The sequence below is a fragment of the Crinia signifera genome, chromosome 4, assembly GCF_055691185.1.
Source record: "Crinia signifera chromosome 4, ASM5569118v1, whole genome shotgun sequence".
Taxonomy (NCBI): domain Eukaryota; kingdom Metazoa; phylum Chordata; class Amphibia; order Anura; family Myobatrachidae; genus Crinia; species Crinia signifera.
Genome location: NC_139220.1, coordinates 315967059 through 315991003, shown reverse-complemented (window position 1 = coordinate 315991003; position 23945 = coordinate 315967059). Strand labels below are relative to the sequence as shown.

General features: G+C 48.9%; 1 protein-coding gene and 1 long non-coding RNA gene across 2 annotated transcripts in view; one reads left to right on the top strand and one right to left on the bottom strand.

Annotated features, from left to right (window-relative positions):
• Positions 1-726: 726 nt before the first annotated feature.
• Positions 727-21093, top strand: LOC146075900 (uncharacterized). Its single transcript, XR_014473654.1, has 2 exons — positions 727-858; positions 20948-21093. It is a non-coding gene; the product is annotated as an uncharacterized LOC146075900 (long non-coding RNA).
• LOC146075888 (uncharacterized) overlaps positions 18364-23945 on the bottom strand; it is a 29648-nt gene continuing 24066 nt past the window's right edge. Inside the window, exon 2 of the mRNA XM_083185563.1 lies at positions 18364-21047. Within this exon, the coding sequence (XP_083041689.1) occupies positions 19652-20872 (1221 nt within the window). The 5' untranslated portion in view covers positions 20873-21047 and the 3' untranslated portion in view covers positions 18364-19651. The remainder of the gene's footprint in view (positions 21048-23945) is intronic.

Below are 23945 nucleotides of genomic sequence, written 5' to 3'. Positions count from 1 at the left end.
GGTTTGCTGTGTGAAACCCGCTGTAGAACAGGACACACAGTAGCTATGAGACAGGCTGCTGGCGTCACCATGGTCAGGCTGAGAGGAGCGCGATGGAATACAGCAGACAGGAATCAGCATCCCTGGCATGGATACAGGCAGGTGGCAATACCCACATGCTGCCCTGCTCACTACAGATCCCTGATGCACTTATCTTCCCTCCGTGCATATGTAATGAGCGGGTCCCGCTTAATAAATATGCACTGCACCGGGTCCCCGCTCATTAAATATGCACAAAGCGGGACCAATAGTGCTCATTGCTACCTGGGTACCATTTCAGACCCGTTCACACTGCAAAAAAAGGGGTCTGAAACGGGTAGGACCCTGCTTTTTTACTGGTTTAAAATATAAGTTATTTTAAAATGGTAAATTCACCCTTGACCTTTCAGACCGCACATATTACCGTTTTTGAAACGGTAAAAAATGGCAAAAAACTGGGTAATAAGTGCGGTCTTAAGGGGCATAAATGTCCAGTTGAAATATAAAGAACAGTGTCAGCCTGGTAACATACCTCCCAATTTGTAATGCTGGCGAGGAGGGACACTGGCGCCTGCCCAAAATTAGGGGAGTGGCTTGCCACGGGAGGGGGCATGGCCTATAATTGCATCATCCCATGAGGCCACACCCACATTTTGCCCCCAGCCCCTCTGGCTGTGCTGTGCGCATGCACGCAGCATCTATTACCGCTGGCCAGCAACTGACAGGAGGGACTCCCAACTGTCCCCCCCGCCCTGCTGTGAGACACTGCGGGCCGCGGGAGGGCCGCAATGGCGTCCCTGAAAACTGTGACGTTCCCACGGTAATCGGGACGGTTGGAAGGTATGTGATAATATAATGACATTCAAGGGTTTTGGTCTGGAGCAACAAGGGTTAATGGGTTATTGTGTAGCAGTAGTTCATCAGGTCAGTGAGCAGCAGGCAGAAGCAGTTAATATGCTGCTGAAGTTGGTTTGTGCTGCATGATGTTCGCAAAGCTGTATCAGTACACATGTATATGTCACTACTGATATCTCAGAGATAATCTCTGTTATGCTCACCTCTCCTGTTTGGAGGGAGGAACGAAGAGGAAGGAAGAGGGCCTTGCTTCTACGTGCTGCATGCAGTGTTGGGCAGCCTTGTGTAGAGAGTTTCTGCTCAGACAAAAATGTCCATTTGAATAGCTGACAGGCAGGCTCAAAGGGGTTGCAGTGGACCGTGGAGCCTCAGCAAGGTGACAGACCAGAACGCCAGGGACCAGGACACCGGACAGAAGGCTGGAAGTGTGGTGGGAGGATACTCTGGCAACAGTGGGCGGAAGTTATGTGATTCATCTCCTTGGCAACCAGAGACTTCCTCAAGACGCTGTCCCTATACTTCGGGACTTGCTGAGTGAAGAACGAGTGCAGCGCAGGGTGCATACAGAGGAGGATTGCTGTGGGCAAAACGAGCTTCCCGGGATCTTCCAGAGGCCAGGACAGCTGTAACCACAGCACCCCCCTGTCGGTGGCCCTGCTCTTATGTACCCTCCCTCTCCTCCCCCCACTGGCTACCATCAGTGCACAAGAACTTGCCTCTGCCACAACCTCTAATCCATTTTCTTACCCAGCTTAACCCTTTGACACTTTGGGCCGTATTCTTGTTCACTCTCAGAGGCAAATTCCTTCTTAAATGGACAGAACCATGTGCACTGCAGGTGGGGCAGATGTAACATGTGCAGAGAGAATTAGATTTGGGTGAGTTATTCTGTTTCTGTGCAGGGTAAATACTGGCTGCTTTATTTCTACACTGCAATATATATTTCACTTTGAAAAACCCCACCCAAATCTAATTCTCTCTGCACATGTTATATCTGCCCCACCTGCAGTGCATTTGGTTTTGTCCGTTTGAGAAGGAATTTGCCTCTGAGAGTGAACCAGAATAAGACCCTTTCTCTTCATTTGAGCCCACAAATGAAAAGGAAGTACAGTATACGCACTCTTCTTATCCTCCTACTCCACTACCTCTCCTCTTGATCCTATACCTGCACAAGTCATTAAAACTCTATCTCCTGTGCTTATCCCAACCTTTACTAAAATCTGCAATCTCTCCTTTTCTACTGGTACTTTTCCTTCTCTGCTCAAACATGTAGTGATTACTCCCATTCTGAAAAAAGACAATTCTGACCCTAACTCTCTCACTAACTACCATCCTATCTTTCAGCTCACATGCCTCTCCAAGCTACTGGAGAGACTTGTCTCCTCTCACCTCACACACCTTCTGAACTCTCACACCCTGTTAGACCCACTTCAGTCAGGCATTCGTTCCCAACACTCCACTGAGACAGCACTGACTAAATTGGTGAATGATCTGGTAACTGCCAAGTCTAAAGGCCATCATTCACTACTTATTCTTCTAGATCTCTTTGTTGATTTTTACACTTTTGATCACACTCTTCTCATACAAACACTACACTCCCTAGGTCTTAATTGTTACGCTGGGTGGAGGGTAGAACGTCAGGCGTGAGCCCGTAGCCGGGACCGCCGGTCAGGACGGCCACAGCGAACCCTACACTCTCTCTGTTGGGTTCCTCTGGCAGATGACTGGCCACTGCGAAAGCTAGTGTTCACCTGTGGCCGCCGCGTCCGAAGGAGCGAGTTATGCCCGCTCCAGCCCCGATGCAGCCAGGTCTTATGTTGGGACAAGTGACCAGCGATCGTCAGAGGTAACACAAGAGGCGACTCTAACTACAGGGCCTAACTGAAATAACACACCCTGACTGCCGGCACCAAGCCAAGGACGGGGATGCGACCCAGTCGCAAACACAAAGAGGATACACGGGGAATTACCACCATGCGATACAAAATGAAACCAAAAGAATTCCCCAAAGCGACAGAGGAACGTAACAGGAGATATGCCCTGCCTACCAAAAAGAAGTAACGAAAAGTACAGAATAAATCCTGTTGCTAACAGAGACCAACAGGGTAGGTCCGAGAACACAGGGACCAATTCTCAAACAAATAAATGGCGAGGTGGCCAAGGTGTAACATAAGGAACACAAAAGGTAATAAGCCCCAAAAACAGGGGATAAAGAGTAACGCTCCTAAAGGAGCACTCACGTGACCCCAGGAGGGGGAGCAGGGTGAACCAAGGCAGGGAAGAACCAGGACTGACACCAGAAGACACTTGGGAGCAGGGTCTGGGACCAGGCAAGGCGACCAGGATAGCTGAGAGAACAAGCTATAACCGGCGCCATCTTGCCTGTGAGTATCCCTTAAAAGGGATACTACAGCCAATGGGGATGTCCCTGCATGATCCAGCCCCCCGCTACTTAGTAGTATCAGGTGGCCGAGCGCGCGACTCCCGGCGTCCCATGTTGCTAGGCAACCGCTGGGCGGCTGCAGGGGAACGCCGAGAGCTAGTACACAGACGCCCACGCTGGGCGGAAGTGATGTCACTCCGCCGGGCGGACGTGATCATCGGACGCTCGGCTGAGCCGGGCGGAAGCGCTGTGTGCACCTCCTGTGCACCCGCCCCCGGCCGCCGAGCGTCAGGAACGGCAGGAGAGCCCCTGCAGCGGCGCACCCGCCTGGCGGAAGAACCCGCTGGACGCTCGGCTGAGTCGGGCGGAAGTGCGGTGTGCACCTCCTGTGCACCCGCCCCCGGCCGCCGAGCGTCAGCGCCGGTAACAGTACCCCCCCCTTGAGGAGGGGTCAACAAACCCCTACCACCGGGTTTGTATGGAAATTCCCGAAAGAATAGCCTCTTAAGATTGGGGGCATGCAAATCCTTCTCGGGAACCCACGACCTTTCTTCGGGACCGAAGCCTTTCCAATGCACTAAAAACTGCAGAGAACCTCTACAGAACTTAGAATCCAGTATCTTCTCCACCTGAAACTCCTGCTGTCCCCGCACCACCACCGGAGAGGACCCAGGGGAAATCCTGCGGGGAAACCTTGGTGAGAAGAACACCGGTTTCAGGAGAGAGGCGTGGAAAGTGCTGGCAATCTTGAGGGACTTGGGAAGCAAAAGGCGAAAGGCCACCGGATTAACCCTTTTAACAATACGAAAGGGACCAATATACCTTGGCCCTAATCTCGCCGACTGTTGGTGGAGTTTGATATTACGGGTGGATAACCACACCCAGTCACCAACTTTGAATTGGCAAGGACGTCTGGACTTGTCAGCGAACACTTTCTCCTTCAAGGCAGCTTCCTTGAGAGCCTCATGGGTTCTTTTCCAGATAACTCTGAGGTGAGAAACAGAAGGAAAAGACGACTTGGGGACTTCTGGTCCAAAAGCATTGGCCCGTGGATGAAAACCAAACACCACAAAAAAGGGGGAGGCTTTAGATGCAGAGTGGTAGGCATTGTTATACGCGAATTCTGCTAATGGCAAAAAGCTCACCCAATCATTTTGTAGCTTGGACACAAAACATCTTATGTACTGCTTGAGGGATTGATTCAGACGCTCCGTCTGTCCGTTCGATTGCGGATGAAACGCTGAGGTTAGACTGATCTTTATTTTGAGAGAGGAGCAAAAAAGTCTCCAGAATTTTGCGACAAACTGTGGACCTCGATCTGAAACAATATCGGAGGGTAAACCATGAAGCCTGAACACATGTTGTAAAAACAACCCGACCAACTCCTTGGCGGACGGTAGTTGTTTCAGCGCCACAAAGTGTGCCATTTTAGAAAATCTGTCAATGATGACCCAGATAACTTGACACTGAGATGACACAGGTAACCCAACTATGAAATCCATGGCCAGATGAGACCATGGCCTGGAAGGAACGGATAAGGGGATAAGAACCCCAAGGGGCCGGGACCTAGGAACTTTATGTTGGGCACATACTGGACAGGACAACACAAATTCCCTGGCATCCCGTGCCATCCCTGGCCACCAAACCACCCGGGATAAAAGATCTAAGGTTTTAACAATCCCAGGATGACCAGCAATTTTGGAATCATGCAGTTCCGACAAGACCCTACGTCGAAGAGATTCGGGTACAAATAATCGAGAAGCTGGGGTTTGGGCAGGAGCCTGATCTTGAGCTTGACGAATTAACCCCTCCAACGTCTGATTGATCCCTGCATGTATACAAGTTGCTGGCAAAATAGGAATTTTGCTCGTCTTGATCTCGTGTTGGGGAAGAAAACAGCGAGAGAGGGCGTCAGCTCTACTGTTCTTAGAACCAGGCACGTAGGAGATAATGAAGTTAAACCGCATAAAGAACAGTGCCCAGCGGGCTTGCCGAGCATTGAGCCTTTTGGCTGTTTCAATGTATTGTAAGTTCTTGTGGTCAGTAAGAACCAATATTTGGTGAATAGCTCCTTCCAACCAGTGACGCCATTCGTCAAAGGCCCATTTGACCGCAAGCAATTCTCTATTCCCTACGTCATAATTAGTCTCAGCCGAAGAGAATTTTCTGGACATGAACGCACAGGGATGTACTTCCTGAGACTCCGGATCTCTTTGGGACAGAACAGCTCCGGCCCCTACTTCGGAGGCATCCACCTCTACTATGAAGGGGAGATCTGGGTCCGGATGTCTCAATACGGGAGCTGAGACGAAGGCCTGTTTAAGAGCCTGGAAGGCCCGCTCCACTTGTGGAGACCATTTGGATGGATCGGCCCCTTTCTTGGTTAGGGCAACCAAGGGCGCTACTATAGAAGAAAAAGAATGGATAAAGCGCCTATAATAGTTGGCAAATCCAAGAAATCGTTGGACAGCCTTCAAGTTGGTGGGTCGGGACCAATCCACAATGGCTTGTAGTTTCTTGGGATCCATCCGAAATCCCTCAGAGGAAATTATGTATCCCAGAAATGATACTTGGGACACCTCAAACTTGCATTTCTCCAGTTTTGCGAACAGCTGATTCTCCCTTAATTTTTGTAGAACTTGTCTTACTTGGCTCCTATGTAAGTTCACATCTCGGGAAAAAATCAAAATGTCGTCCAAGTACACGACCACGAATTGACCCAAAAAATCACGGAGGACGTCATTTATAAGATCTTGAAAGACGGCAGGGGCGTTGGAAAGACCGAAAGGCATTACTAAGTACTCATAATGCCCAGATTGAGTACTAAATGCCGTCTTCCATTCGTCCCCTTCCTTGATTCGAATAAGATTGTACGCACCTCTGAGATCAATCTTAGTGAAGACAGTGGCAGATCTTAATTGATCAAAGATTACCGAAATCAAGGGAAGAGGATATGTGTTTTTTACCGTGATCTTGTTAAGCGCACGGAAATCAATACAAGGCCTGAGAGAGCCATCTTTCTTTTCTACAAAAAAGAAGCCGGCACTAAGGGGTGATTTTGAGGGTCGGATGAAGCCCTTTTTAAGGCTTTCCTGGACGTATTCTTCCATAGCCTTGGTCTCGGGGATAGACAAGGCATACAACCTCCCTTTCGGCAGAGGAGCATGGGGAATTAACTTGATGGCACAGTCGTAGGACCGATGTGGAGGGAGATTGTCTGCTTTTCCCTTCGAGAAGACATCTGAAAAATCCATATAAAAAGAAGGAATCTCGGAAAGAGACACAGAAGCCTGGACCAACGGGATGTGCACACATTGTTCGGAGCAGAAAGGACTCCAACGAGCAATCTCTCCAGAACTCCAATCAATGACTGGGTTATGTTTAACTAACCAAGGATGACCCAAGACGATGGGGACACCCGGACAAGAGGTCAATAAAAATGTAATTTCTTCAGAATGACACAAACCTACGGTAAGCCGCACTAAAGGAGTTTGAAAGGAAATATCCCCGTTGGAAAGCACATTCCCGTCTAAACCCCGCAGGGTGATAAAACCATTGAGTCTGAGAAGGGGAATACCCAGACTACGGGCTAAAGAAATGTCTAAGAAGTTTCCTGCAGCACCACTGTCAATAAAGGCAGTCCCAGAAAAATTATTCTCTTGAAAAGAGATGCAACAAGGAGCTAGTAAAGAATCTTGAGAGGAAAAAAGCTGAAGGCCTAAGTGAACCCTCTCCACGTTCACTTGGCCTGAGCTTTTACTGGCCTAACTGGACAATTGCGGAGAAGATGCCCTTTGCCTCCACAATATAGGCAAAGGCCGGTACTGAACCGGCGGGCTCTTTCTTCCGGGGAGATGCGAGTCGCCCCTATTTGCATGGGTTCTTCGCTGTCCTCGGGAACCAAGGGAACAAATGGAAGTGGACGTACTTGAGCCCCTCGCTCGGACCTTCGCTCGCGTAGGCGGCGGTCAATGCGAATAGCCAACTCCATTAATTTATCTAGAGAGGTTGGTACTGGATACTGGATTAGGCTATCCTTGATGGCATCAGAAAGCCCACAGCGGAATTGACTACGTAAAGCAGCGTCATTCCAGCCGCAGTCATTGGACCAACGGCGGAATTCGGTACAGTAAGCCTCCGCTGGGTCTCTTCCCTGTTTAAGGGCCCGGAGATGGGTTTCCGCGGAAGCCTCTCTGTCAGGATCATCGTAGAGTAAGCCTAGGGACAAAAAGAAACTCTCCACCGTCGCCAAGATTGGACTATCGGCCGGGAGACCAAAGGCCCAGGTTTGCGGATCTCCTTGCAGGAGTGACATTACTAAGCCCACTCGCTGGGTTTCTGAACCAGAGGACCGAGGTCTTAGTCGGAAATACAACTTACAACTCTCACGGAAGTTGAAAAAGGCCCTACGATCCCCGGAAAAACGGTCAGGCAAATTAACTTTGGGTTCCAGAACCCCTGGATCTGGAGATCGGACCCTCTGCTCCTGAGTAGCAACTTTCAAAGATAAATCTCGCACCATCTGAGTTAAACCCTGTACCTGGTCTGAAAAGGTCTGAGGAGTGGGATTCATTTCTAAGTCTGCCTGAATGGTTGCTATATAAAAGAAAAATTTATATAACCTGTATGGCCGGTTATAATGTTACGCTGGGTGGAGGGTAGAACGTCAGGCGTGAGCCCGTAGCCGGGACCGCCGGTCAGGACGGCCACAGCGAACCCTACACTCTCTCTGTTGGGTTCCTCTGGCAGATGACTGGCCACTGCGAAAGCTAGTGTTCACCTGTGGCCGCCGCGTCCGAAGGAGCGAGTTATGCCCGCTCCAGCCCCGATGCAGCCAGGTCTTATGTTGGGACAAGTGACCAGCGATCGTCAGAGGTAACACAAGAGGCGACTCTAACTACAGGGCCTAACTGAAATAACACACCCTGACTGCCGGCACCAAGCCAAGGACGGGGATGCGACCCAGTCGCAAACACAAAGAGGATACACGGGGAATTACCACCATGCGATACAAAATGAAACCAAAAGAATTCCCCAAAGCGACAGAGGAACGTAACAGGAGATATGCCCTGCCTACCAAAAAGAAGTAACGAAAAGTACAGAATAAATCCTGTTGCTAACAGAGACCAACAGGGTAGGTCCGAGAACACAGGGACCAATTCTCAAACAAATAAATGGCGAGGTGGCCAAGGTGTAACATAAGGAACACAAAAGGTAATAAGCCCCAAAAACAGGGGATAAAGAGTAACGCTCCTAAAGGAGCACTCACGTGACCCCAGGAGGGGGAGCAGGGTGAACCAAGGCAGGGAAGAACCAGGACTGACACCAGAAGACACTTGGGAGCAGGGTCTGGGACCAGGCAAGGCGACCAGGATAGCTGAGAGAACAAGCTATAACCGGCGCCATCTTGCCTGTGAGTATCCCTTAAAAGGGATACTACAGCCAATGGGGATGTCCCTGCATGATCCAGCCCCCCGCTACTTAGTAGTATCAGGTGGCCGAGCGCGCGACTCCCGGCGTCCCCTGTTGCTAGGCAACCGCTGGGCGGCTGCAGGGGAACGCCGAGAGCTAGTACACAGACGCCCACGCTGGGCGGAAGTGATGTCACTCCGCCGGGCGGACGTGATCATCGGACGCTCGGCTGAGCCGGGCGGAAGCGCTGTGTGCACCTCCTGTGCACCCGCCCCCGGCCGCCGAGCGTCAGGAACGGCAGGAGAGCCCCTGCAGCGGCGCACCCGCCTGGCGGAAGAACCCGCTGGACGCTCGGCTGAGTCGGGCGGAAGTGCGGTGTGCACCTCCTGTGCACCCGCCCCCGGCCGCCGAGCGTCAGCGCCGGTAACATTAATGATACAGCCCTTTCCTGGTTCACATCTTACCTATCTGATCGCTCTTTCAGTTTTCGCTTCTCTGACTCTACCTCTTCTTCACTACCTCTGTCAGGCACAGTTCCGCAAGGCTCAGTCTTAGGTCCTCTGCTTTTCTCAATCTATACCTCATCTCTTGGCAAACTAATCAACTCTTTTGGATTTCAGTATCATTTATATGCAGATGATACTCAAATCTATCTATCAACCCCAGAGTTGTCACCAGTGGTTTTGGTCTGAGTCTCTTGGACGTCTTTTATCGACACCTCAAGCTTAATTTTTCCAAAACTGAATTACATTCCCACCAACCAAGAACAGTTACCATCCTGAGATCTCCATAACTGTTGACAACTCGATAATCTACCCTACCTCACAAGCTCGTTGCCTAGGGGCAATCTTCGACTCTGAACTGTCCTTTGTCATATTCAATCTGTCTCCAAATCATGTTACATACATCTGACAACAAAAAACTGAATAGTCCCAAGGCGCTACCAGTCCTTGCAGCCTCAACTCCAAAACGAGGACCACTGAGTAATCCTCCTGTACAACTCTCCAAAACAAATAGGAATTGTTGGCGCTGGACTTGTATGTTCCAATGTAGATTTTTCTCGTGCAGATATAAAACAATAAAAAATGTGTAAAAGTGACACAAATAAGTATTCGGGTAAGTGGGGTGAGATATACCCAAAAGAGGAAGTCGTACCACGACTCACACTTTGTGTGCTGTTACAGATGTGTAACGGTTTCTTAAAGGGTCCACCAAAGTGATAAACAAACAAGGACTACCAGGGGATGGGTGAGATCAATCACAGGTGCATACCGTACTCACTGATTGAACAGGAGTTCTAAACATATAAAGGTATCTTCCAACCAAGGGTCCCAACCGCATCAGTATATATCAATGGAAAGCAAGGTCACTTCGTACCATACTCACTAATAGTGCTGGTAACATAAGCATATAAAGGTATCTTTGGTGGACTGGCTCCTAACAAGACTCCACTCCTCGAGTTCCCACGTGGGAGCAGATGAACCCAAAAACAGAGGGATGACCAGTCTCAGTACCAAAATATATTTATTTAAAAACTGTAAAGTGGCCCATTGGCCAAAGGGCACGATACAGAATACAAAGATAAATGGACAAAAAAATAACTCACTTGACATCCAACATGTTTCGGCGGTCTCAGCCGACTTTTTCAAGGATAGTCAGTGAGTCAAACTTACAGGGTATTTATAGCAATATGGAGGAACCGTCACTTTAATTCAAAGTGCAAGTGCGCGAGCTTGTAAGAATCAGACTGTTAAGTCTCCGGCACAAGCCTCCGGCATGTGCTCTCTGACCGCACAGCCTTAATAACATAATAAATTACCTGTACCGATGCCTACTTGCCTACTTTTTAAATCTAGTTTCAGGGAGATTATAGTTGGTAGTAGAATTTTGCACAGCGCCCCATTGTGGGGGTGGCTCCAACCGCTGATGGGGAGAGGGACTGTGTGCCCTTAGGGATAGTGGCTGTGTACTCCTGCTGTGGGGAGAGGGGCTCTGTGCTCTTTCTGTGGGGAGATGGGCTGTGAACCCCTGCTGTTGGGAAGGGGGCTGTGTGTTCCCCGGATGGGGAGAGGGGCTATGTTCCCCCGATGATGGGGAGAGGGGCTGTGATCACCAGCTGATGGGGAGAGGGGCTGTGTATCCTTGCTGTGGGGATCTGGAACTGTGTACTCCTGCTGTGGGGAGAGCGTCTGTGTGCCCCCACTGATGGGGAGAGGGTCTGTGATCACCCGCTGATGGGGAGAGGGGCTCTGTGCTCTTTCTGTGGGGAGAGGGGCTGTGTGCCCCCACTGAGGGGGAGAGGGGCTGTTATCACCCGCTGATGGGGAGAAGGGCTGTGTTTCCTTGCTGTGGGGATCAGGAACTGTGTACCCCTGCTGTGGGGAGAGCAGCTGTGTGCCCCTAGGGATAGTGGCTGTATACTCCTGCTGTGGGGAGAGGGGCTATGTTCCCCTGATGATGGGGAGAGGGGCTGTGATCACCTGCTGATGAGGAGAGGGGCTGTGTATCCTTGCTGTGGGTATCAGGAACTGTGTACTCCTGCTGTGGGGAGAGCAGCTGTGTGCCCTTAGGGATAGTGGCTGTGTACTCCTGCTGTGGGGAGAGGGGCTCTGTGCTCTTACTGGGGGGAGAGTGGCTGTGTGCCCCTGCTGTGGGGAAGCTGGCTGTGTTTCCTTGCTACTATACAGTATGTATGGTGCACGATCCTTAGCTTGTAGCTGTCAAGTGGCTGTCGCCGTTCGCTACTATTAAACCTCTGAGCGTACTAATGCCAGAGCGGAGGTGAGGGGGGGCTTCCAACTTCATGTGGAGGGTTTTGCTGGGGCAGGACAAACCTGCCCTGATTGGTTTGCCCTGCCCCAGAAAAAACTCACCACCCAAGGTGTTAAAGGTCACATTTATTAATCAGATTACAAAATAATCTTACTCGCTTAGGTGGCAAAGATAGCACTGCGGTTCTCCAGCCCTTGAACGTAACTGAATCAAGCCGACCGTGAGGGGGGGGGATGAACCCTTTCTCGAAACTGAAACCTATAACCGACCTGGGTCCCCAATTTGCCCCCCCCCCCCCCCCGACGCCAGGCCTTTGAAGATCTTCACCCCCTTTATTGGGTGCCTCCGCTTCCTGGCACCACACTTTGGCTGCGCCGCAGGTACATCCGCCAACGTTAGGTTCCCAGAACCGTGGCCCGCCACCTTACCATGACCCTCCCTCACCCTATAACTCAAACCTTCATAACAACCCACTGCACACAAAATACATAAAATGACCAACCACAGGAGACCCTTTGCTCAGGCAGGGTGTTAGCTATGCATCAATTCCTTTCACCCAGATCTGATGTACTTCTTGTAGCTAGCTGAGCGCCCCCTCCCGATGCATTTTATCTCATTCTCCGAACACCCTGCTTCAAACGCTGTGGTGGCTGCGCCAATTCTAAACGAGGGCATACCATACTCCTTTTCCTGCTGACCATTAGCCTTCACACATCACTTAAGCAGGATTTTAAATTGGTATACCGTGAGTGGGGACTCATCCGTGTGCGCCAAAAAGGCCTCAGACCCTCCTTTTCCTTCGTTGGCCCTGAGTGCCAAGTATTCCTTTACAACCTAACGGAGCATGTCACTGGGTTGCTTCCTTCCCGCAATGCCACCCATTTTCCTTTGCCTTGTTGGTCTGTCTTAGACCCGTGTATTTTGCAGGCCACCACCGTTCCGCTCACTGATACATTGCCCGCCAATATGCCTGTCCCCTTGCAAGCTTTTGACGCAACCACCAGCTCACTAACCCTAAATGCCCCATGGAATGCCATTGTGAATGCTGCCATGAGCAACGCTGTTTCGAAAACCCCTTTGCACACGTTCTTAGCTGCCGCCATGAGGTGCCCCAGCAGTGGGCCGGCTAGTATCAGGCTCCGTTGGGCTCCTCCTGCCCCAACCTTTCATCATTTGGCTGATGGTAAAGCTCTTTGTAATGTCCTCCTCCCCTGCTACTTTTGTAAAGATAGCAATGGCTGCCAGATCTACCCTTGCTTGCGCCCTAGACTTCTCGTCTTTGTACATTCCCCACAGTAATACTTTTAGTGCTTCGCTTTCCAGCTTACCCTCCTTCGCTGCTGTTTTCTTTGTTATCCCCATTCCTCCGAAGCTGCCCTGTAGCTTCTCCATGTAGCAAACGCTAACGAGTCTTTCACTAGCTTGTTCTCGCCATCTTGATGACCTTGATACATGAGGAGGACATGAGGTGCCGCTTCCCTAAAGGCTTCCCACTTTCCCCTTGAGAGGGCATGAGCTATGATGTAATCTACCCCTGGGATGTGCTTGGCACGAAAGTTAATGTAGTGCCGCAGGCAAACCAATACCAAATACCTGATCAGATTAATCACTGGTGGGGAGGAGGCACTCTGCCTGTTGATCGCCTGAACCACCCAAGGTTGTCACACCTGAAGGATATTTCCTTGTTGGCTAACCTGTTACCCCACATCTCCACCGCTCCTATGATCGTGAACAGCTCTAGCAGCAGCATGTTCCTGGTCAGCCCTGCTCCGACCCAGCTCTGCGGCCACTGGGATGCGCACCATTCTCCCTCAAGATATGCCCCAAAACCACAAGACCCTGCTGTATCGGTGTACATCTGCAGCCTCTTGCTCGACACAGGCGGTGCCGGCCAGATGTGAATACCATTGAATTCCCTTAGAACGGTCTCCCACATCAACATGTCTTCTCTGATTTCTGTTGTCAGCTTAATCCGATGATGCGGCTTTCTTACCCCTACTGTGGCCCTTTCCAGCTGTCGGCAGAAGATTCTGCCCATTGGGATAACCCTGCATGCGAAATTCAGTGACCCCCCACAACGATTGGAGCTGTTTTATGGTAATCTTGTTTTCTCTGGCCTGCTCTCCAATCTGCCTCATAAGGCCGGCAACCTTGTCTTCTGGTAATCTACACAGCCTGTCGGTGGTATCTATTTCTATTCCCAGATACGACAGTTTGTTTGTAGGCCCCTCTGTTTTTCCCATTGCTTTGGGAACCCCAAAAGTGTGGAAAAGCGCCTGCGTGTATTTTAACAGCCGCTCGCATGTGTCAGTGTTCGCCTGGCCGACCATTAGAAAGTCATCCAGATAGTGCGCAATTGTCCTGCAGCCCGTCCCCACTTCAACGCACCAGTGCAGGAACGTGCTGAATTTTTCAAAGAATGCGCATGAAATGGCGCAACCCATGGGTAAGCATAGATCCACATAATAACTGCTCTCAAACTTTAGTACTGTGAATCTGTGACTATGTGCGTGAAGGGGGAGGAGCCTAAATGCTGGTTTGATATCTATCTTCCCCAATTGGGCCCTTACCCCGCAGCTGCGCACTATTCTGAGCGCATTTTCAAAAGACTGGTAAGCGACGCTGCACTGTTGCTTTTCCAAGGCATCATTCACTGATTTTCCTGCTGGGTATGACATGTGTTGGATGAGCCTGAATCTCCCATGACCTGGCCTTTTGGCATGCGCTTTGCACTCCCTGCGCTAACACATCTGACCTGCAGCTTCTCCGTGCCGCTGTCACTAATGCTTTCTTCGCTATGGCAAATGTAAGGCTCTTGCTACTTTATGCACATACTAACACAGCATGCGAGGAAATGTATGGGCCATTGGAACCTGGTTATACCATCATTTTTCCACCACACAACTCATTCCTGTCAAGAAAGAGTACGTTTTCATACTACGCTTTTGGCATTGCTGTAGCTCAGCGTCCGTCCAGGTCATCAGCCGGGCCACCCCCCCCCCATCCTTAGGTATCTGCAGGTGGAAGAGGAAGGGTTGCACTGCGAGGTGACATATTACACGTTAGTTTGTACTGTGTGTAAATACATTGCACCATGCAGCCTCCCAAACCTGAGCAATAATCCTATAATGCCGCCTTCCCTGCATCCTCCTTTTTCAATTTCCTACCCTGCCTCTATCTGATACAAGTGACTGAATAGCTACCCCCATGGAATTTATAACGTCCCATTAAGCCCTGTTGTCATTAGACTTTTCACTAAGCTTGTTCAGTAAATAGTGCATTACCTTTGTTCTAAATGACCGTGAAAAAGAACTTGTACTAAGCTTCAAAAGAAGGGGCTGTTATCCCTTGTATTAGCATAAAGGTTGTAAGATGTTGCCACCACATTGCTGGCAGGTGCACTGCGCATAGGTCTCCTTGCACCCTTCTGATTCCTATACATAATTTGCTCTACACCCTGCTCATGCTATTGCACCTGTGACTGTTTACCACCCAAGTTACACAAAATGACTTAGATTTTGCTGTGATTATTCTGCTTTGCTTATTCCATTTCCAAATTTCCAGCACATTCCGCCTTATTGGCAAGCTAACGTGCACTGAGCGGTTATCTGCCCTGTGTAGTTATCCGTAACCCATTTTTTAAAATGTTTTTTTTTTTTTTAATGCGTAATCTGTTAAAGGGCCCATCTACTTTGCACCCAGCTTCAGCAATATTACTTCCCTGCTAAGCCAAAGCATGTACCCCTTAAAAACTTAACTTAGTTGCTGTGAGAACTATGGTTCCACCCCTGTGCCCTAATTATATTCATTACTTCTTATACAATTGCATAAATTGACTTTAACAGAATTCTAACAGCAAAAGATTTTGTATAAAGCAGCAGATTACCCCCAGCGCTTTTCAGGAAGTAACGTAAGTTGCTCTGGCCTGAACGTATGGCGATTTTAGATCGGACCCGAATTTTGTAATGTATTCACTGACAGAGAGCAGTGAATAATTTACATAGGAAAATTGCATCTCATTGCATCGCATGTCATACAATACTGTGATTTCACTACATTTGCTTAAGTAGTAATATCGGGCGCCGTGCTAGGAAAAAAGTACCTATAAATACACTGTACTTGTTGTTACTCGCTGTTACGATGTATTCCTAGTTTTATTTGTGTTATAATGATACAAATATTTCTTACAATGACAAGCTGACACATGTTTATGCATATTATTGGTGTTTTTGCTTATACTCATATTGATATATTTAAAAAAAAATGTGATAAAATTCTAACTGCATTAAAGATTAAATTCATAAAATTACAGAGACATTGGGAGTTTGTGACAACAGACTGTAGCAGGGTGGCCGGGTGCCAAATATGGAATTAAGTAAAAGAATAAGAAGGAATACTTGCAAATAAAATATCCCTAGATACTTATCATAATATTTCTGGTTCATTCCTTTGTTGCTTTCTGGGTGTTCTTGCTGGATAAAGACAATCCTTTCTGCATCACCTGTTGCTATTTCTGATCCTCCCCCTATACTGGTCCTGTCCTTAAGTATGGGTATACGCCCCTGGGGAGGGGCCTGCTCCCTATAGCCCTCTCTTACCTTCCCCCATCTCTTCCCTACTATCTCCATTTCCCCATTCCTAATACCAGCAAGACAATTGGGCATACCTCCTGGCCTTGGGCACCCAGACTAATAGTTTATGGTCTCTCCCGGCTAATCGCCACTTGCTCCTATTTCTGGGAATCAGTAGTTCAGTGGTTGCAAACTTAGATTCTTCATGGTGCATTCTCCCCCTATTTGTGGGGATCTACCTGCAGTCTGTCCACTGGCATCTCTCCTGGATGCATTGCTGGGGGCATTTTATGCCTCACGAGGTTTCCTACCACTCACCCAGACCATACTCTCCAAAGACTCACACCTCCTGTCCTGCTTCTAGGGTACCTTGAAAGTGGGGATCTTCCTTGTTTCTTCCACTGCTGCCTCATGCTGTGGCTGCTTACCTTCCACTGATCTCTCCTGCTGCTCTCACACTGTGCTCTCCTTTCCATAAGGCCAGGGGCTATGGAATATAATACTGCCTGTTCTCCACAGCCCCAGCCTGGGCTCTTACCCCTGGACATGCTCTCCTGTGTATTGTATTATCTTCCTCAGTTCACACTCAACTATAGCCTGTCCTTTTTTCTAAAACCGTAACATCCAGTCCTAACCCCCTTCACTTCCTGTCCTATCCCCTTACATGTAGTAGGATCTGGAAGAACTGGTTTGGGGATCATTAACTCCCCCACTCACTGATAAGTCTGCATAGCTATTCTAAAACCCCTGCAATGCCTGCAGTTCAGCTAAAGGCTGGGATGCCACATACACCCCTGCTATAATCTTGCATGTCCTCATGCAAACCGATCCTTAACATTAAACATGATAAACCAGCATAATTGGAGTATATAAGAGAGACTGCGAACCAAGAATACTGTTACAGCTGCTGTATATGGGAGTGTGTAAGGCTCCCTACTAAGTACGAATCAAGAAAAAGAAGGATATACAGCTCTTGGGTTAGTCTAATCCAAGTGCTGTATATCCTCCTCTTTCATAATTGGAGTATATATTACACAATATAATGAGCACCTGAACAGGAAACATGATAAACCAGCATAATTTCAGTATATATTACACAACATAACGAGCACCTGAATAGGAAACATGACATGCAATACATCACATAAAACACATACTGCTTCCTTTTTACTGTGAATTACAGTCCTGAGTCACAGATTTTAAATGTTTGAACATCTTCTGGCAATTGCACTGAACACTAAAGGCCCCCATACACTATGCTGTTTGGTCCCAATTTCACCCGATTCAGATGGATCGGGCAGTGAAATCAGGCCAAATCGCAGGTTTAGACACCGGGTCCGACCCGATGCACGGTTCCGTGTGCATCGGGTCAGAGACGGCAGGTCGGACCGGCTGCACATAAGATTTGCTAAATCTTATGTGCAGCCAGGCAGGGGACACAGATGTGGTAGGTGGCGGACACCGGCAAGGGAGGGGGCGGGGGATGCCGGATAGGGATTCAGGCAGGGGGAGCCAGAGCAGGGAGCTGTCAATTATCCATCTGGGCAGGTGGATGGAGCAGGGGCCAGGGGACGCTGCTAGTAGTGCAGAGGCAGCTGCCACTGCGGGGCACACAGGCGGTAGTAACATAGAGCCGAGCAGGGGGAGCTGGGAGCTGTCAGTACTGAAAAAAAAGCCCATACAATGAATGGGCAGCCTGTGATTGGCTGAGTGCTCTCTCGCCAGTCAGCAATTGGCTGAGAGAGCGATCTCCCAATCATTGTATGGGATTTTTTCAGTACTGACAGCTCCCGGCTCCAAAAAAAGGCACATTTGTCTTATAGTTTGCCCTCAGCAAACAAACCCCCTCTTATTCAGCTCCCGGCTCCCCCTGCCCGGCTCTATGTTACTGCCGCCTCTGTGTCCCCCGAAGTGTCCACTGCCTCTGCACTACTAGCAGCATCCCCCCCAGCCGCCTCGCAGTGTCCCCCACCCGCCACCTCGATGTCCCCCGCCCCCCTGCTTCCTCCACCTTGCAGCTTCCTGGGAGTTGCAAATGATACATCATTTGCAAAACTTTGCACATCAAGTGCCAAAACGTGTGTCCCCCTCCCGGGGAGCTGCAGGGGGAAATCAGGTCCGACTTGTCCTTAGGACAAGCCGGAATAATGTATGGGGGCTTTTAGAACCTGCCACTGCCGGTCCTTCCTCCCCAGTTCACTAAGTCAAAAGAGATAGGTGGGTTTCATGGGCCACTCCCAATAAAGTTTTCCCCAAATTGTCAAATAAATTGCAATGTTGTTTGCGGATGCCAAATGTGGTTCCCGGGCCGGGGGATTGGAGTGGAGGAAAGATTGGTAACAGCAGGCCATCTAGTCACAATCAGCAAGCAGTTTATTCACAGTACAGACAGAATTATTGTCATGGTTATCACATATTAATCCTTATTCTCTCTCCAGCACAATCTTCATATAGGTTACATCATATTGCAACAGTTCAGCTTTGACTCTCAGTCGCTTCAATGGCAACAGCAGCATAAACAATGATGGGACAGCAATACATTACATCCCAGTGCATTCTGGGAATCAGTACTGCGGCGGTTGCAAACTGAGATTCTTTTTGTTGCATTCTCCCTCTATTCACTGGGAGATCTCTCTGCAGTCTATCTACTGGGATCTATCCTGGATGCATTGTGGGGGGCCTTTCATACCTCACGTGGTTTCCTTCCACTCACCCAGACCATCCTCTCCCAAGACTCACACCTCCTGTCCTGCATCTAGGGTACCCCTGGGGAAGTACATAGAAGTCTTGGTTGTATTGGTCAGACATTTCTAGCTGTGTGACGTCACATTATCTTGCTGGAAGATCCCAGCCACCCCAGCATGTATGGTTGCATGTTATTTGCTAGGATGGATTCATAACTAAATTGGTTGAGTGCTGCCACATGGATGACTGGGTCCAGAGAATGCCATGATAACATCCCCCAGACCATAACACTGCCGCCACCAGCTTGTGTCCTTCCAGCAATGGTTGCAGGGTGATTGTTCTCAGATGTTTCTCATCTGACATGCCAACGTCCATCCATTTGATGAAGCAGAAAACGTGACTCATCAGAGAAGAAAACCCATAGCCAATCAGCAGAGGTGTAATTCTGCTGGGCACATTGAAGCTTTTTTGCCAAAACACCTACTTCCACATAGATGCAGAGATCGTCATTAGTTGCAGAGCCCACATGCAGCAGGGATTGCTGAGCTGTCTGGTAGCCCTCAGGTTCATGTTGATGGTGAGCTGCTCCACTGTAGCACGTCAGATGTCCCTCATGCACCTTTGGAGCCAACGTTCACCACTTGCATCAACGGCATTTGGGGATTCTCAGTTCTTACATCAATTATTCACAATGGTCCCATCTGCCCAGTCACAATACACAATAACCACAGCGGCATGTTAACAGATCACAATCTGCGCTGTTTCAGAAATACTGCCACCCTTGCCCGAAGGCTGATAATTATCCCTCTTTGCACATCAGATAAATTCCCCCTTTTATTTATGACAGAATTGAGTGAATGACCTTATATACCCACCAAGCCAGTGTATGACACATGAAGTACTTCATGGGCTACATGCTGCTGTCATATGTAGGAGTTCATCATAATTATGTGACTCATTCAGAACATTTATATGGTTTCTCTCCTGTGTGACTCCTCTGATGACGGACAAGATGTGACTTCTGGGGAAAACATTTGCTGCATTCAGAACATTTATATGGTTTCTCTCCTGTGTGACTCCTCTGATGTAGGACAAGATGTGACTTATGGGAAAAACATTTGCTGCATTCAAAACATTTATATGGTTTCTCTCCTGTGTGAATCCTCTGATGTATGACAAGATATGACTTACGGGGAAAACATTTGCTGCATTCAGAACATTTATATGGTTTCTCTCCTGTGTGAATCCTCTGATGTATGACAAGATATGACTTACGGGGAAAACATTTGCTGCATTCAGAACATTTATATGGTTTCTCTCCTGTGTGAATCCTCTGATGTATGGCAAGATCTGACTTAAGGGAAAAACATTTGCTGCATTCAGCACATTTATATGGTTTCTCTCCTGTGTGAATCCTCTGATGATTGACAAGATGTGACTTATTGGGAAAACATTTGCTGCATTCAGAACATTTATATGGTTTCTCTCCTGAGTGACTCCTCTGATGTATAACAAGATATGACTTACGGGGAAAACATTTGCTGCATTCAGAACATTTATATGGTTTCTCTCCTGTGTGACTCCTCTGATGTATAACAAGATGTGACTCCTGGGAAAAACATTTGCTGCATTCAGAACATTTATATGGTTTCTCTCCTGTGTGAATCCTCTGATGATTGACAAGATATGACTTATTGGGAAAACATTTGCTGCATTCAGAACATTTATATGGCTTCTCTCCTGTGTGGCTCCTCTGATGTAGGACAAGTGCTGACTTCTGGGAAAAACACTTGCTGCATTCAGAACATGTAAATGGTTTCTCTCCTGTGTGAATCCTCTGATGTTGGACAAGATGTGACTTGAAGGGAAAACATTTGCTGCATTCAGAGCATTTATATGACTTCTCTCCTGTGTGACTCCTCTGATGTATAACAAGATATGACTCCTGGGAAAAACATTTGCTGCATTCAGAACATGTATATGGTTTCTCTCCTGTGTGACTCCTCTGATGTTGGACAAGATGATGCTTCTGGGAAAAACATTTGCTACATTCAGAACATTTATATGGTTTCTCTCCTGTGTGTATCCTCTGATGTATGAGAAGCTGTGATTTACATGTAAAGCCTTTGTCACACTCAGAACACACATGTGGTTGCTCTCCTGTGAGACTCATCATGTGTGAGACGGGAAAAATTAATTGTTCAATGTTTCTTCTATTCAGAAAATAAAGTCACTTCTGTTAATCCTCCAGGTGTAAGAAGTAATGATGACTTTAGTTGGCTGGATCAGAGAACAACGTCCCTTTGAGCAGGATTTGGACTAAGAATATCAGAAGATGTTGTACAATCGTCCTGTAAGAAATGTAAAAAGTAAATAAAAAAAGTTAACATATTCTAACTGTTATGTCTGAGTTATATTGTGTAAGGAACATTATATATATATATATATATATATATATATATATATATATATATATATATAATATACATACACAAAAATAATGAAAAAGATATGCACCATTAAACAGTTTATAATAAAAAATATTTACTAGAAATAAATGCTCACCTACTGTACATAAATGTAAAGATGAAACAGCTTGCTTGATGTATATGAACATTTACAGTGGAGTGATTTTTTTGGAGGGGGGCACAAGGGCACGTGCCCACATGTTGTTTTATTTAAAAATATCTGGACAGGAGAAACAGGGGGGACAGAGCTGTTTGACCGATCTGTAGACAGAGTTACTGGGAGCCAGCTGATGTAGGGTGGTGGTAAAGCTCCCGGGAGCCAGAAGAGCAGTAGACAGAGCTGCAGCATTCAAAATGGGAGATGCTGCTGGGAGCTGGCTGATGGGGTGCCGGACGAGGTCCCGACAGTCAGGATCCCGACAGCCATTCATCCAACGTTAGGATCCCGACTGTCAAAACACAGACAGACGGGTTCTCGATGGCCGTCGGCTATTTTCCCTCCCATAGAGGGAGAATAGAATAGGTGGCTCGCGTAGTGAACCCACAAGGGGCTTTGTTGTGCTCACCATGCTGTCTTGGTCTGGCCAGTCAGGATCCCAACATTGGGATAATGACTGTCGGGATCCCGACTGTCGGACCCATATACCACACCCTGCTGATGGGGCAGTGCTGGCAGAGCAGGGTACAGAACTGAAGCTGCAGGGAGGTGGGATGGTGCAAGGATCCAGCTGAGGAGGGATGGTGCTGCAGCTCCTGGAGTAGGGACTGATCTGCAGCTACTGAGAGCTGGCTGAGGGGGGGGGGGGGGGGGGGCAGTGCTGAAGCTCCTGGGAGCTGGCATAGCAGGGTTCAGAGCTGAAGCTGCAGGGCTGCATCGCCACAACTGAGGGACGGTGCTGCAGCCACTGGAGATGGGGACTGAGCTGCAGCTACTGAGAGCTGGCTGAAGAGGGGGGGGGGGGGGTGGCGCTGAAGATCCCGGGAGCTGACAGAGCAGGGGACAGAGTTGAAGCTGCAGGGCAACAGCTGAGGAGGGATGGTGCTGCAGCTCCTGAGTAGGGGACTGAGCTGCAGCTGCTGAGAGCTGGCTGAGGGGGGGTGGTGGTGCCGAAGCTCCTGGGAGCTGGCAGAGCAGGGGACAGAGCTGAAGCTGCAGGGCCCCAGCTGAGGAGGGATGGTGCTGCAGCTCCTGAGTAGGGGACTGAGCTGCAGCTGCTGAGAGCTGGCTGAGGGGGGGTGGTGGTGCCGAAGCTCCTGGGAGCTGGCAGAGCAGGGGACAGAGCTGAAGCTGCAGGGCCCCAGCTGAGGAGCGCTGTCGCTGCAGCTCATGGAGTTGGGGACTGAGCTGCTGAGATCTAGCTATGGGAGGCAGTGCTGAAGCTCCCGGGTGCTGGCGGAGTGCTGTTGGGGGCAAAGGTGTTCCTGTCAGCAGATGAGTTGATGATCTGTTGATGCCAGGAGGAGCCAGCAGAGGGGGAATGAAGCAGTAGGTGATGGGAGCTGGTGGAGTAAGGGTTAGATATCTGCTGCTGCCTGGAGACAGATAAAGTGGTGGACAGATCTGCCCGCTGCTTGGTGTAGGCCAGGGGGATGGAGTTGCTGCTGGCAGTGCAGAAGTGATGCAGCAGAGGAGAGGCTGTTGTTAGAGTGACTGTGCAGGGCTAGGAGAAAGACATCAGCAGGTCAGTGCTCATATTAGTGTCCCAACATGTATTGACAATCCCATAATACCAGCCCAGTGTCTCCCAGCCATCACTCCCCCAGCTACCCCACCTACCTTATCACCCACTTCCTTCAATATGTCCTTCTCCTGTCAACAAGTGTTTCTCCATCCCACTGTGCCTCTTCCTCCCCAACTGTGTCTATCTGTCTCCCTCTACCTGGTGTCACCCACTACTTCTCCTCACCATCCACTACATCACCTAATGCATCCCCATGTCACCTATCCCCTGGGATCACCCACTGCTTCTCCTCATCATCCTCTACATCACCTAATGCTTTCCCATGTCACCTATCCCCTAGCATCACCCACTGCTTCTCCTCATCATCCTCTACATCACCTAATGCTTTCTTATGTCACCTATCCCCTGGGATCACCTACTGCTTTCCCATGTCACCTATCCCCTAGCATCACCCACTGCTTCTCCTCGTCATCCTCTACATCACCTAATGCTTTTACATGTCACCTATCCCCTAGCATCACCCACTGCTTCTCCTCCTCATCCTCTACATCACCTAATGCTTTCCCATGTCACCTATCCCCTAGCATCACCCACTGCTTCTCCTCATCATCCTCTACATCACCTAATGCTTTCTTATGTCACCTATCCCCTGGGATCACCTACTGCTTTCCCATGTCACCTATCCCCTGGGATAACCCACTACTTCTCCTCACCATCCACTACATCACCTAATGCTTCCCAATGTCACATATCCCCTGGGATCACCCACTGCTTCTCCTCATCATCCTCTACATCACCTAATGCTTTTCCATGTCACCTATCCCCTAGCATCACCCACTGCTTCTCCTCGTCATCCTCTACATCACCTACTGCTTTCCCATGTCACCTATCCCCTAGCATCACCCACTGCTTCTCCTCATCTTCCTCTACATCACCTAATGCTTTCCCATGTCACCTATCCCCTAGCATCACCCACTGCTTCTCCTCATCATCCTCTACATCACCTAATGCTTTCCCATGTCACCTTTCCCCTGGGATCACCTAATGCTTTTCCATGTCACCTATCCCCTGGGATCGCCAACTGCTTCTTCTCATCATC